The sequence below is a fragment of the Poecilia latipinna genome, unplaced genomic scaffold, assembly GCF_001443285.1.
Source record: "Poecilia latipinna isolate Pla-1442-1.1 unplaced genomic scaffold, P_latipinna-1.0 Scaffold1969, whole genome shotgun sequence".
NCBI classification, from domain to species: domain Eukaryota; kingdom Metazoa; phylum Chordata; class Actinopteri; order Cyprinodontiformes; family Poeciliidae; genus Poecilia; species Poecilia latipinna.
In genome coordinates, this window is record NW_015114585.1 from 96,666 (window position 1) to 111,755 (window position 15,090).

A 15,090-nucleotide genomic window follows, 5' to 3' on the forward strand; every position below is an offset into this window, starting at 1 on the left:
GACCCCGTTGCTAGGTGTGTTGCTAGGTGTGGTTGACCCTGTTGCTAGGTGTGGTTGACCCCGTTGCTAGGTGTGGTTGACCCCGTTGCTAGGTGTGTTGCTAGGTGTGGTTGACCCTGTTGCTAGGTGTGGTTGACCCCGTTGCTAGGTGTGGTTGACCCCGTTGCTAGGTGTGTTGCTAGGTGTGGTTGACCCTGTTGCTAGGTGTGGTTGACCCCGTTGCTAGGTGTGTTGCTAGGTGTGGTTGACCCTGTTGCTACGTGTGGTTGACCCCGTTGCTAGGTGTGGTTGACCCCGTTGCTAGGTGTGTTGCTAGATGTGGTTGACCCTGTTGCTAGGTGTGTTGCTAGGTGTGGTTGACCCTGTTGCTACGTGTGGTTGACCCCGTTGCTAGGTGTGTTGCTAGGTGTGGTTGACCCCGTTGCTAGGTGTGGTTGACCCCGTTGCTAGGTGTGGTTGACCCCGTTGCTAGGTGTGGTTGACCCCGTTGCTAGGTGTGGTTGACCCCGTTGCTAGGTGTGTTGCTAGGTGTGGTTGACCCTGTTGCTAGGTGTGGTGGACCCCGTTGCTAGGTGTGGTTGACCCCGTTGCTAGGTGTGGTTGACCCCGTTGCTAGGTGTGTTGCTAGGTTGGCTGTTCAGACTCAGGATCTGAACGGTGAGCCGTGTTAGCAGCTCTCTGCTGGCCTGAGATTTTTCATGAATTGACGTCACTAAGAGCTACTTCAGGCTTGGTTGTGAAGCCGGGCCTGGTACCAGAATCTGGACCCGGTGCTGTCGTCTCGCTGCAGGTCTCTTGAACCCCATAAAGAGGGAACTGCTGCTGCGGCTGCAGTCTGAGATCGAGAACGTCACAGACTCCTGGCTCACCACCGCTCTCAAGTCCCTGCTGCTCATCCAGTCCAGGTCTGACCCAGATCCGCTCGACCCAGACCCGGTTCCGGTCTTCCCATCCCGCTCATGTTGTTTTTCTGTTCTGCAGAGGGAAGTGCATGAACGTGTTGGTGACCACAACCCAGCTGGTCCCAGCGCTGGCCAAGGTTCTGCTGTACGGCCTTGGAGACGTCTTCCCCATCGAAAACATCTACAGCGCCACAAAGATCGGTGGGTATGACCCGGCATGGTGGACCCGGTCCAGACCCAGTCCAGACCTGCCCAGCCTCATGGTCTCCTCTCCTCCCAGGGAAGGAGAGCTGCTTTGAGAGGATCATCTCTCGCTTTGGGAAGAAGGTGACCTATGTGGTGATCGGAGACGGCCGAGACGAGGAGTTCGCAGCAAAGCAGGTACGAGGTTCTGGAGATGTTCTGGAGACAATTTCCAGGTCCGGATAGTGATGGAAAAGGAACCAATTGTTTTTCTCTATGTTTCATTTACCATCCGTCTCCCTGCAGCCGCTTTATTTAACCTTTGACCTCCAGTAAATCCATAGAAAACGGCAGCAGCAGATGGTGTTACTGGATTTACTCCCTCTGCATCCACACCAGCTACCTACAACATGGAGCGCAGTTTAACTACAGTCCATGCATGTCAGATGACTATTCAAATATTAATGCTACCACAATATGAATGCATTAAACGAAGCCTGGACATAATGAAGGAGTTAGCTAACGGAGCGTCAAGGACGTCACCGAATTGGACCATTTTTGTTCCCCGGGACAAAACCAGCAAAAACTAATACTTATATCCAAAGCATGCAGAGCAGTTGAATCCTCCAGGAGGCAGCTAGCAGCTAGCACACAGCGCTAACAGGAGGCTCAATGCTGACCACCGGCCAGGACGTCTCTACCGACACACAGCATTCATGTCTACAATCAGCTTTGCTGTCCCTTTTATCAGCAGCTTAGCGCTTCGCTGTGTCCCTCGCTTCCATAGGGAAGGAACCGACCCTCAGTCAGACCAAGTCTTTCAGAAAATCCCTCCTGATATCCTGGCGGAGGTTCCTGAAACGCTCGTCCTTCAGGTCTCCAAAAACGGACGTTCCCCTCTGATGTGGGAACGTTCCCGAGAAAACCGACATTAACCAGAAGAGGCTCTGATGCCGCGGCGATGTGAGACTCCTGAGCGTTAATACACGCATTTCTGAGCGGTTCGACTCGCTTACCTGCAACTGCAGCAGAACTGAACTCGGATACAAAATCACCGCCAGGAAAAAAAATGGCCGATTCTCAGAACTGATTAGCTGGAAGTCATGACCTTGTTCAGCATTTCCACAGCAAGTGGTGACGTCATAGACAAGAACAGGTTACAGGCAACAGAGAAAAGTGAACAGACTGAAAAATATAACCCAGAGAGAATAGAAAGACATTTATGCAGCATTCCTGGACACTCAACGTACAAAAACAACATTTATGGGATAAAAAAGTGGATTTTGTATGACATGTCAAATTTAATGGCTCCAGGTTACAGTGTAGTTACCAGTTTTGTCAGCAGGAGGCGCAGTTTCACTGCTTAATTCTGTCATAACAAACTTTACTGAATGATCAGTTGTCCCAGAAATGACTGCAGTAACCAATAATAACAATAATAGTGGAAGTATACGTGTATACAGCGATCCCTTGTTTTTTGCCTGGGTTGCATTCCAAAAATAACCCACGATAAGTGAAATTCGCGAAGTAGTTACCTTTAGTTTTTTACAACTATTACAGAGCATAATTAAATACTCTACATTGAAACCAAAGAACAAAACCTGTTTTCAGGTCAGCGGGTGTCTGTGTCTTTCAATCACGGCATTAATGTGATCCGGAGTCGTGTCATAAAGCGACTCCTCCAAGCTGCGAGATTCACAGCTGGATCTGCTGCAGAGCCTCCGGCCACAGTTTTTTCCAGCAGGTATTCAAAGTTTCACTTTCCATTTCCTGAATGGCCAATCTGTATTACGTATATTTTAGCCAATCAGGACGCAGAACACAATGCATTGTGAGAAAAAGGGCACACAAAAAAATCTGCGGCAAAAGGTGAACCGCGTTATAGCGAGGATCTCTGTATATTTATATATGAGATTATAAAATGTTAACCTCTAAAGAATATTTAACCCTGGTACTGGAAGACATTTTAAATATCCAGAATAAACAAACAAAACAGCAATAATTAAACAGTGCAAGCTAATCTCTGAGCTAACATGGCGTCTCCTCCTGCAGCACAACATGCCTTTCTGGAGGATCTCCACCCACGGCGACCTCGTCTCCCTCCACCAGGCGCTGGAGCTGGACTTCCTGTAGACATCCTGTGCCTGGCGGCCATGTTTGGGGGCGGAGTCTGAGTCCGCCCCGCCCTGTATGGCAGCTAAACTCGCCGCCGCTCAGACTGACTCACGCTTCACTTCCCCCGTCTCCATCTGGACGTCCTGCAGAGGACTTCCAGTCCTGGAGACGTCCGTTCGGTTCAATGTGTTTTAGTCTGGACCCAGAAAGTTCTGCTTCTGGACCGCTGTGCTCTGTGATCCGGTCCTGCATGCTCCCACCCGATCCGAACCGAGACGATGAACACTCAGGTCGTCTTTAATCCCAAAGAACCGGAACAACTCCTAAAATCCCTGTGAAGGTCCGGATTCCATCGTCGCTTTCCCTCAGCACAGCAGAACTTTATCAGAACTTCACCATGGCAACCAGAACCGGCAACTGAGCTCCACCTGCTGCAGACCGGACCGAACCAGACAGATTTGTCCTTCAGACACGAACAGGAAGCGGAGCGAATGTTCTGATTGGACCGTGAGGAATGTGGACCCGGTGTGTTTGGTGACTCGGCGTATTTATGTCCTGTGCCTTTAAGCGTCGCTCGTGTATCTGCAGCTTCTTCGTATCAAAGTGTTATTTTTCCATTCAGACGCTTCTTCATTTTCCTGTTCTGCCTGCACTGAGACCCAGAAGCCCTCCGTCCGGCGCCGACCCAAACACGGCTCGGATAAAGTCTCTCCGTGTTTCGGTTCATCTCACCAGACGCTCCTTTGGTCAGGAGTGTCGCTTAGTTCAGGGGTGGCCAAGTCCAGTCCTCGAGAGCCACCATCCTGCAAGTTTTAGAAGTATCCTTACTCCAACAGACCGGGATCAGCTCTACAGAGGCCCGATAACGAGCCAGTCATTTGATTCAGGTGTGTTGAAGCAGGGATGCATCTGAAACTTGCAGGATGGCGGCTCTCGAGGACTGGACTTGGCCACCCCTGGCTTAGTTGCTGCGACAATCACAGGTCAGGTTACTGCGGGAAAACTGCAGCAGGAAATCACGACAGAACCTCCGGTTCTGGAGAACTTTGAGACATTTTGGTCAGAACCTGCAGGTTGACAGGAAATCTCCTGAAATCCATGGAAACCAGTCTGACCAGGCCCGGTTCTGAACTTGGTCCTGGTTCTGACCTCGGTCCCAGTTCTGACTGGTCCCGGTTCTGACCTCATGCCCGGTTCAAGTCGTACATCAGTTCTGAAGAAGCAGCGGTTCTGATGGACCTGCTGGTCCGTTTCCTCCTCGGCGTTTCTTTCTGTTCATCTCACTTCGGAGCCGAGCAGAACCGGAATGTGGTTCTGGAAACTCGGACCGCTCCGGTCCTGAACCGTCCGGGACTGTAAATACATTTTAAACCTTTTCTGGCTCAAGTTTCTGATTTCCTACACATTCAGCTCATGGTGCTTCAGGTCCGAACTCCTGATTCAGGAGAGAAATTTACGACCGACGTCGATAAAAACCGTCCAGCTGGTTTCATTGGTTCATTCTGGAGCAAAATACTGAAGCTTTAGAAAAGGTTCTGAATAAAACCCAGTAATGGAGGCAGAATCTGGACCCGGCATGCAGAGAACTGAAGTCTGAGTTAATCTAGGAAATTCCTGGAGAAAATGTAACAATTCCCACAGTTCCTGAACGCAGCAAAGGTCCTGAAGAAATTTAGAGATTTCTACAAAAACTGAATATTTTTCATCAAAACAAATCAGCCTGAAACAGAACGGTTCTACTGAGTCCAGCTGATGGTTCTGGTGGGACGGACGCCTGCGCTCCAGAACGCGGCTGACATGGGCAGAACTCCTGGTTCTGATCCCTGCTGACCCAGAGATTCTGAAGGATTCGTCCATCCAGCTAGAGATTAAATATTTTAATCTGGTTTATGAAACCGATTCTGATCCATTTCCAGATTTTCTCTCCAGTTTGGTTCTGATTTATTGAAGGAAATTCTCCTTGTTAATGCACAACATTAACAAGGAGTTAGGGGCGTGACCTTTAGCCACGCCCCTAACTCCTCCCAACTCTAGCGGACTGAATACTGACCAGCTCTCCGTCTCACGGGTCCGAAAAGCCTCTAATTCCCGAGTATTACTGCAGATAGGAATTTAGAGAACTTTTGTTTAAGCTGGGCGCGAGAGAGATTCGTCTAAGCTCTAACTACCTACATCCAGACGTTATGCCCCGCTTCTGCCCATGATTCAGACAATCGGAGTAGCCCCGCCGGTGTCCGAACCCATGAACCACATCTGTTGACGGTAGCTCTCTCCCTAATTATTAACGTGCACTTGTTACCGGCTTAGACAGTTTTAGTGACTAGGAATAAGTCACAGGGACATTATTTATCTGAACTAAAGAACGTACGAAGCCTCCTAATATACTTAGGACCACAAACACTGATTTTACATTGACCAGAAGAATTAAATCTAAATGACTCAATTAATTTAATTGTCCACAACATCAAATTAGACTTTAGTAGTTTTATTAGCAAGCTTTAGCAGGGGAAAAGACATACAGCATTTCAATAAAAAATTAAGAAATTAAAACTTTTAAGAATCATCAGAAATTACTCCTACTTCTACCCTACACTGTGTCTTAATCTAAATAGAGGCTTTGGGGGAGGCAGTATTACTCAAACCCAGATGCAGAGACGATCTTGGCAGCAGAAAACTTTAACGTCCATGGATGGAGTCCTGTCTTTGTCTTGGCAGAATCCTTTTAGAATAAATCCAAAGTTGAACTGGTGAGAATCCTCAACGAACTCAGTTCTTAATCCACAAAAGATCTTGGTATATTCCCCATGTCCACTGCAGCATCGATGTAATCCCTTGGGTTGAGTGCAGGGCCGCAGTCGAATCAGAATCCCGGGTTGTGGGTAAACGGATCTTGTTCCTTCCTTGTGCAGCGAGCAGTCGTCCCGGGGTATCACCACGCAGCCCTCCGTTGATTCTGCATCTCCATCTGCTCGTCTCGAACGCTGCGGAACGAAGAACCCCGATCCTCCTGTCTGGTGTCTTTTTATTCTTATCAGCAGCCACACACTTTCTTTCCTCACGTGCGTTTTTCCTTGACGTCAACTGTTCTTTGGTTAGCCTCAGACTACAGATGAACTTTATTTCTCCTGAGCTGCACTTTCAGTTCCCTGTCTGAATTCTGCACCTGTTTCCTCCGTACTGACTGCTTGGACAGATGATCTCATATCCATCACCATCTTGGAGACATGATGTCTGTTCTAATGACCTAATGTCTTGGTTACCTCTGCTCTCCTTTCGGTTCCTCTTTCCTCCTGACCTTCACCTACCATCTACCTCCAACACAACATCAGTGACCTTTAGTTACAGTTACACATTTCACCACATTTCAAGTTCAATGTCAAAATCACATTTATAACCTTTTAGTTTCTCTGATTTAGCATTCATTTATAATTTTATAATAACCATTACTTATTAGTTACTCTTATTATAATCATGATGTGAGTCATTACAGACATTTCTGAAAAGAAACCAAGAATAATCCATTATTCCAATTATTTGACACCAAAGTCACAGTTACTTCTTTCACCGTTAAGTACTTCTATAAGTGTAAGAGTAAATATTCTTATAATCAAACCAACATCAACCACTGGTTAAACCAATACTAATTATTAACTTAATTATAAGTTATTATTAATTCAAGTATTTTACTCTGGGTTTTATCCAATTACTCAAAATGTTTAGATTTTATTCTTTAAACCTTTAATGCCCTGAATGAGCAGTCTGAATTATTTTGAATCACTGCAGGCTGGAAACTTCCTCTTTCTCCAGGAAACCTGCTCTTCCTGTTTCATAACTCTTTCTGTCTGACTATGATTTTTTATGATTAAATAGAAAAAAGTAGAATTAAAGCAAAGTTTGCAGGACACAACCAGATTAATTTTATTACCATCTGACTCTACTGTTGGGTCTTGATGTCACCTGTGTAATCAGTTTTAAAGATAACTTTATTTATTGTTATTATTAAACTAAAATCTCCAGTATGGGGAAGTGGGATGAGCTCGACTTTTCTCGACATCCTTCATGACTTTACATCTACAGCTCAGTTAAAAGCTTCATTAATTGGTCAAAGGTCACCAGGAGTCATGGCGATGTAGAGCTGTGTGTCATGCTGTGCCTCTCCTCCACCCAGTTTTCTACTTTTACCAGAAAGATAACGATGCTTCTTTCTTTTTACTGATTTATTGAAGCATGGCCTCTGACCAATGTCTTCTCTTTGACCATCTAAAACTGAAGGCAACAATTATAATTATCACACCACTGTTACACAAAACAAAGAGATAATTATAAATTTCCTCATTAACCAATACTTACGGACAAATCTTGTCCAAAACAGCAACGCATCAACGTTGATATCAGTTTAATTCAGGAACTCTCCGGCATTACGTTCCGCCATCTTGGATCCGTCCGCATTCTCAACCAAACGTTGTCTCAAAACAACCACCAGGGGGAGTTCTAGGGCTGTTCACCAAAACTAGTTAATCCAGTTTAAGTTAGTAAAGGCAGAACGCGTTTCCTGATGACATCACCCAACAGTAATTTTTAAACTGACCAGACAATAAAAATACCGAGCACTAGGAACTGAACAATATATAAAACACAATACAGTCGTTAAAATAAATATCAAAGTTAAGACAAGTGAGCAGTGACATAAATACTTGATTGTGCTATAAAATGGAACTAAAATACATAAATCTGTCTCTTTTAGAGATTGTTTTTTCACGTGGTTACCTCATCTGGTGCTGGATGCCGTGCAGCTAAGAGGATTTTTGTTTTTATATTTTTAGACAGTTATGATGTGCAAACATAGAAACAAGGTGTTTTCACACGTGGTATCATCGACTACGATAATATCAGAAGAGTTGAGATGTTCATGCAGAGCAGAGAGAAGGAAGTTAAACCTTCTCCTCCATTGATCATAACCTGAGATCTCTGGCAAACTAAATAGATGAACTTCAAGCGTTGCCAGAACCAAACCAGAGTATTATGAAAGCAGTTCGATGTGATGCTTCAGATCTTCTATCAGTCTGTTGTGGAGACTAATCTCTTCTGCAGCATCAGAACCGCTGACTTCAAAAAGATCAACATGCTGATCAAAGAAAGGATTCTTCAGAAAATGAAGAATAATAGATAACTGTGAGAATGCTCTTCATTCTTCAGAGGCTTCCTAATACTCACTGTAACACTGACCTCTACAGGAGGTGCTTCCTACCCACAGCAACTACACAACTCTGAAGAAAGTTGGCTTAATTTCCCTTTAGAGTAAATATTTTTTTAGATGAGGAGGTTTTATCATGGTTTATTCAAGTTCAGACATGACTGATCGAGCTGGATTCCACCGCTACTTTAGGAAAAACGGATCTCCTTCTCAGGTTTCATCCCCACTTTGTGGGATTGGTTGGCTTAGCAGGTCGGTAGAGACAGGAAGAGACCAGAGCAGAACATTTGCTGCAGATGGTTCAGGCAAGCAGCAGAGTTAAACCTCCTGTAGGCCTGAAAGGAGGCGGCCTCCAGTCTGACAGGTTGGACCAGGAGTGGGTGGAGTTTCTGCAGAAACCTTTTACTGTCAGTTGTTCTGGTATTTCAGCTGCTGCAATGGCGGAGGCCAGGCCTTCTTTGTCTATTGAGGAGCTTTCAGATGACAGGCCTCCTTCCCATAGTGAGGAGAGTCCAGACCAAGACGAAACGTCTTCCTCCCCTACTGGATGGAGTTTTATTAAGAGTTGCATGGGAAAGCCCAAGAGCATTTGGTCATTTTTCCTCGATCTTCTGGGTCTCCTATTGTTTCTTCTCGACATCGTTTTGGACTTCAAGACTCTGGTGATGTTTGGCTTGAATAGGGAGTATGGATACTTCGCTGTTCTGCTGATTCTGCTCGTGGGCTCGGCCGTGCTCACACACACTTTCAGCTGGCTCTGGTACAAAGGTGATGAGTTTGCCATGATGACCAACCTGGAGAGGATTCTGTATCCCAACCTTGGATTTCTGCACATCTTCCATTTAGGAATCTACACCAGGTGGGTCCAATGCAAGCAGGACTGGGTTCCTCAGTTTTTCAGTCAAAACTTGTTTTAAGTTGCCTTCATTTGTTTTAATTGTAATGCTTTTAGATAGAAACGTTTAAAGTTTCCTGGTCTGAGGACATTAAACCAGGCCAGGTTTAATGTCCTCAGACATTAAACCTAAACATCGGCATGTCCTTACCTCAGTGTCGCTGTTTCTGTTCCAGGCATGCAGCCATTGCAACGGCTTCAATGGAAAACGTTCGCTTTCAGTCCGAGAAACTGAAGAAAATAATAAAGTACCGTAAACAGGATCAGAGAATTCTGGGGATCTTTGAGGTGTACTCGGAGAGCGCTCCTCAGGTCGTCCTCATGCTCAGCATCGCCCTGAGTGACGATGGCTGGACACCGACTGTCCTCACAGGTACAGATCCTCAGAGCTGAAGATCTAGAAGCTGTTTCATTCATTTATTCTTTAAATTATTTCACTGAGCCATGTTTCAAAAGCAATATATGGCTTTTATTGAATAATTTTCAGTAAATGTCATTACTTTTGTCAGTCTCAAGTTTTTTCAGTGACTATCAGACCTTCATGTTCTGATGCCAACAGATTGTTGACCGTTGGGTTCTTGGTGTCGTACCATTAGCTTCATCTCCTTTCTGAATGTTATTGTCTCTGTTTCTCCTCAGTGCGTAAGATCCTGGTCTCATTTGTGAGCATCATCTTCTCTGAGGTCAAGTACTACAAGTCAGTCATGTCCTGCCTCAGTGAGACCAACCAGTACTGGTGCTGCTCTTGTACGACAGTGATGCGGTTCGCGATCATCTTCCTCTGGAAGCTGCTCCTGGTGTTGAGTCGCCTTGTTGCCCTCGCCCTCTTCGCCTCCGTGGAGCCCTGCTTCATCTTCACCCACTTTGTCTGCTCCTGGCTGCTCCTGTTCTTTGTTGCCTCTTACATCGAGACGAAACAAGAAGACTCAGTCTTCAGGAAGTCTACCGTTGAGAAGTGGCTGTTCCGAGGCACTGTGGCCCTGATCTGGTACTTCAGCTGGTTCAGCGGCGTGGTGAAGAGGAGGACCAGCAAACTGATGCTGTTCTACCACCTCTACATGCTGGTGGACATCTGGGTCCTCTGTGGGTTGTGGTACTGGGGAATTAGCTCAAATCCGCTTCACTTAGAGATCTCATCTTTGAACATTGCAATCTTTGCTGGAAGTGTGCCCGTTTTTTATTTAATTGGATTGTTTTGGAAGGCGATTTATTTTTATGGCCTCCATCCAGATGTGGAGGAAAATAAGCTGGAAGAAGACAAGAAAGAGGAGAAGGAGAAAGAAGAGAAGAGAGATAAGTGGATGTGTGTGAAGAAACAAAAACAACTCATCTTTATGAAAATCATCTTCTATCTCTTTTATTTGTTGCCTGGCTTTAGTAAATGTTTTAAAAACCTTGAATCTGGTCCCAGCGAACCGCCTTGCAGCAACAGGAGGATGGAGGTACTGGCCAAGAGTTTCTACATAAAACAAGCTGACAAGCTTTGAGGATTCTCAGTAGGTTTTCTGCTGCAGGTGACTGATGAAAGGAAAGTTCATCTCTGACTCAAGATGCAACTATTGCGATGACCTCTGACCTGACCCTCCAGAGCCACATGAAGCCGGTTCCTCAGTGGACCTTCCAGCAGCTGCAGGACATTCAGGCCCAGAGGACGAAAGTCTCCGACCAGAGAAACTCATCCAGGATTTAGTGGCTCTGATTCCTGCAGCAGGTCAGACTGAGACCAGAAGCTGCAGCTGGAGATCTGACTAGAACCAGGAGGGTAGAGACACCACCTGGTTCTACACCACCCGGTTCTACACCACCCAGTTCTACACCACCTGGTTCTACACTGACCTAACCCTCAACCTGCTGGTTCTGGTTCTGATGCAGAAAAGAATAAACCTCCAGAAAGCTGAAAAACAGCCGAAACCCAGAGTTCATTTAAATCCAGACTAAAACCAGCTGGTTGGAGCTGCTTTTGAAACAGGATAAATGAAACATTTAACGATGCCACTTGACTAAATGTAACTGTTTTATTACTTTCTATTTTTATGATGCAGTGGCGCAACTGCACATTATTCAGGTGGATGCGAAACATAAATCGCTGCGCCCCTATGCGTTGCATACCCACTTTTTGCTCCTCTGTTATGACGTAAAGTACTTTGAACTGCCTTGTTGCTGAAATGTGCCATACAAATAAAATTTGATTTGATTGATTGATATTGCTTTAGTCTCTGAGAAATCTTGAACATTTTTCAGACCGGTCCGACCTGAACTGTGTTCATCCATCTGACTGCAGCATTCTGTCCCATCAACATTTAGAAACAGTAATCAAACTCTTTGTAACCAACCTTTATTCATAAAGCCCTTTAAGTGGAGATATAAAGGGCTTTATGAATAAATTTGATTATTATTATTATTATTGTTACCACTTGGCTGGATAACTGTCGTATCCTCCATGAAGGAGTCAGGGATTCATACATCTGAAAGCTGCTGCACGTCTCCAAACGGCCAAACACGATCGACTTTCCTCTGGATGTTAGACAGGCTCCATCATTTCTGCTTTTAATGCCTTCAGAAAGGATCCATGATTAGTTGCAGCAAACTTTAATTCATAAATATTTATTAGAAAAAAAATACAGTAAAAATAGTGGCTGCTGAGTAGTTGTTTTAAAAAAAAAAAAATTAAACAAAATATTGTCACACAACTGTGGCCATGTTGTTTACGCTGCAATGCATTCTGGGTAAATGACGACTGAGCACGTCATTCATCACAGCCAAATACGGTAAGACAGATGGGTACCGTTATTAAGCCTTTGCCATTTGAACCGGAGCTCGTTGAAATCAATGGGAACGTAGAAATCACAATGAAGATGAGGAGGAGCAAACGGAGGAAGAGGACAGAGTTAGCCGAAGCCAGTTGTGCGGCTGCTAGCTTCATAAATGGAACAATGAATGACACCTACCTCTGGTCGGACTGTGTGATCCGGTAAGTGGTTCTGTGGCTCTGTGTCCGGTCTGGTGTCAGGTTTAGGTTTTTTGGATACATTTTCGGCAGGCATTTGGTTTCAGCTTGTGATGGGAACAACCACCAATTAGCTCCTTCATCAATCTGCTCCTACAAATGACTCAAAGTCTTCTGGAGAGAAATGTTGAGAGCACAGATGTGGGTCCTCCAGAAGCTGTGCTCTTCCAACTGCTCTATCCCATTGCGCTCTTTTTTTCTTGTGGGAAGCGATGCAGACTCAACTCACTATTTCTGTTTGTTTTGCTGTTGTTTTTAAATTACCGCCAACAGTGACGTAGTGCGGCATTGTCTAAATTTACATCAGTCAAACATGATATAATAAATAAATGACTGTTAAAGGTGGCCTACTCTGTCCAGAGGGTTCCTGACTGCGTCATTAAGCCACCATGCTAATGACAAAATGGAAACCCTCACAGGTGAAAAACAAAAGATACACATTTTTTTCAAGTAATCATAAGTTTTTATCACAAACAGCAGCTGTTAATGAGAAAATGACAACATATTTTGGGCAACATGTTCAGTTAGTTGTGATCCCTTGAAGACCCGTCTCTTTTCTTTTAACTTTGAATAAATAATCATGATAAACAGTATTGAAGAAACTTAAGTTTTTAAAATCAGATTTCATGGTTTGAAATTAAAGAAACAAAATATGAACTGAGAGAGGATTTATTTTAAAAAACCAAAACGTCAGATGAATATTAAAAACAACTTCAGTTTGATGGATTCAATGTGGAATAATCAAAGAGTTAAAACTCTTTTTCACTCTTCAAATTTTAAAAACTGTAGAAAAACTAAAAAAAAAACCTAATACGGTAAGGTTTGATAATTTCTTTTATGTGTTTGTCTACTGTTTTGGCTGAAATTTCTTGAAGATATCTTTAGAAAAGTTGATTTTGATGATGTTGTACCTGTAACAGCCTGAAGGTGTCCTCATAACTAAACTCCTCTTGGTCAACAGTTTGGTTCTTGCCATTGACAGAAAATTAAATGTTTATTTATTTCTGCAATTGTTTTTCAGCACGGGGTGTTTATTTCTTTTTTGATTTGTGTATTAAAAGTTTTAAAATAATTGAAATAAAAAAAATTCAATAATCTTCAACGTCTGTGTTGCAGTTTGATTATCAACTAAACTCTTCAAGTAGAAATTTGCATTCAGGTTCTTATTTTGAAGTGTGTGAAGACTGCTTATGGAAAATGAAACTGGTGCTGAAGGTTGTCGTCTTTCAAAGTCCGATATAATCTGAAGTGAAGTCGGTTAGTTTCCCATACTGTGTTGGTGCAGCGCTTTATGTCAGCAGAAGGTCCGGATTGGCTAACCGGGATGTTCGGTCCGAATTGGGCCTCGATGTCATTTTATTTAGTTTGTTTTGGGTGCCGGTGTGCCGTCATGGCGCTGGGTCGATCATGTCCTGCTGCCGCTCCCCCTCCGGCCGAATCCTCTTTAGTTGTGGTGTGTTGAAAAGCTGTACCTGTTGTAATGACTGTGGCCACTAGGTGGCGCGCCCTTTGCTTAAGTAATTTCATGTTTTTGGGTTCAAACTATTAAAAAAATTTGAGTAATCATAAGTTTTCAAGTTTACTAAAGAAACATTTAATTCTTAAACATAATCAGCAGTTAGATTAGATGTTTTATTACTACTGTCTTATGTTTATACTGGATTTTTACATCTTTTCAGAACATTTTTCAGTGCGAAGTTTTGCTAAACAATCAGTTTTAAGTTAATTTGTGTAATTTTGTTATGACAAACGTAAAGCAGCTGTTTATATGAACTGCATTAAATGTTATAAATGTTGAAAGCCTTTGGGAACCAGGAGTATTGAGAATGTGACAAATGTTAATTTTGTCCAGTTTTAATTCATTTCTCCTGGAAATAATCCCAAATTTAGTAATCCCAAATTATCAGATTTTTCTGTGTAATAATCTGAACTGTTCAGTTTTGTCTCCCAGAAACCTGCGACAGTTGTGCCTTTTCTGTTTTTAAGAGTTATTAAAATATTTCCAGAGTAAAATATTAGTGATAAACGTTAATCCTATTACAGAACTCCAGATTAGGAATTTGAGATTAAAATAATCCTAATTTGATTCAGATCAGATTATTAAATGAAAACAACACAGATTTTACTCTTTTATTGATTTCCATTCTGCGGATCAAAGATGGCGGCTCTGCTGCTGACGGGACGCTTCAGCGCCCCCGGTGGCAGTTCCGCACTCGCCATGCTGGTTCCTGTTTGTGTTTTATTTTGAAAGGGATTCCAGGAATAACCACCGGATTGAGGCCCAGATCTCCAGATCTGTGTCCTGATCTGGGTTCTCCTGGTTCTGGTTCTGTTGGTTCTCCAGATTCTGGTTCTGTTGGTTCTCCTGGTTCTGTTGGTTCTCCTGGTTCTGTAGGTTCTGGTTCTGTTGGTTCTCCAGGTTCTGTTGGTTCTGGTTCTGTTGGTTCTACTGGTTCTGGTTCTGTTGGTTCTTTTGGTTCTGGTTCTCCTGGTACTGTTGGTTCCCCAGGTTCTGGTTCTGTTGGTTCTCCGGGTTCTGTTGGTTCTGGTTCTGTTGGTTCTCTAGGTTCTACTGGTTCTGGTTCTGTTGGTGCTCCTGGTTCTGTTGGTTCTCCAGGTTCTGTTGGTTCTTCTGGTTCTTTTGGTTCTGGTTCAGTTGGTTCTTCTGGTTCTGTTGGCTCTGGTTCTCCTGGTTCTGGTTCAGTTGGTTCTTTTGGTTCTGTTGGTTCTGGTTCTGTAGGTTCTCCAGGTTCTGGTTCTGTAGGTTCTATTGGTTCTCCAGGTTCTGTTGGTT

The 15,090-nt window shown here is 43.9% G+C and overlaps 3 protein-coding genes and 1 long non-coding RNA gene across 6 annotated transcripts in view; 2 read left to right on the forward strand and 2 right to left on the reverse strand.

The window, feature by feature from the left end:
* The window catches only part of eya3 (EYA transcriptional coactivator and phosphatase 3), a 14,429-nt gene extending 10,466 nt beyond the window's left edge, over positions 1-3,963 (forward strand). For all 3 annotated transcript variants that reach the window (XM_015015960.1, XM_015015962.1, XM_015015963.1), the window contains exons 16-19: positions 791-905; positions 982-1,103; positions 1,183-1,283; positions 3,138-3,963. In XM_015015960.1, the coding sequence (XP_014871446.1) occupies positions 791-905; positions 982-1,103; positions 1,183-1,283; positions 3,138-3,218 (419 nt within the window). In that variant the 3' untranslated portion in view covers positions 3,219-3,963. The remainder of the gene's footprint in view (positions 1-790; positions 906-981; positions 1,104-1,182; positions 1,284-3,137) is intronic.
* A 3,216-nt stretch (positions 3,964-7,179) lies between these two features.
* Positions 7,180-11,029, forward strand: LOC106935481 (XK-related protein 8-like). Its single transcript, XM_015015966.1, has 3 exons — positions 7,180-9,253; positions 9,466-9,662; positions 9,929-11,029. The coding sequence occupies exons 1-3, from the start codon at positions 8,691-8,693 to the stop codon at positions 10,774-10,776; spliced, it is 1,608 nt and encodes a 535-aa protein (XP_014871452.1). The 5' UTR covers positions 7,180-8,690; the 3' UTR covers positions 10,777-11,029.
* On the reverse strand, positions 10,444-12,879 carry LOC106935482 (uncharacterized). Its single transcript, XR_001421901.1, has 2 exons — positions 11,701-12,879; positions 10,444-10,536 (listed from the first exon to the last, which is right to left on the reverse strand). It is a non-coding gene; the product is annotated as an uncharacterized LOC106935482 (long non-coding RNA).
* A 1,569-nt stretch (positions 12,880-14,448) lies between these two features.
* Positions 14,449-15,090, reverse strand: part of LOC106935473 (1-phosphatidylinositol phosphodiesterase-like) — a 12,421-nt gene continuing 11,779 nt past the window's right edge. The window contains exon 2 of the mRNA XM_015015955.1: positions 14,449-14,524. Within this exon, the coding sequence (XP_014871441.1) occupies positions 14,449-14,524 (76 nt within the window). The remainder of the gene's footprint in view (positions 14,525-15,090) is intronic.

Excerpts from the sequence above, each read along its gene's own strand:
- LOC106935481 (XM_015015966.1), top strand. The coding sequence starts at position 8,691 with ATGGTTCAGGCAAGCAGCAGAGTTAAACCTCCTGTAGGCCTGAAAGGA. Across the intron at positions 9,254-9,465 it reads CATTTAGGAATCTACACCAG|GCATGCAGCCATTGCAACGG; the intron begins GTGGGTCCAATG and ends TTTCTGTTCCAG. Across the intron at positions 9,663-9,928 it reads GACACCGACTGTCCTCACAG|TGCGTAAGATCCTGGTCTCA; the intron begins GTACAGATCCTC and ends GTTTCTCCTCAG.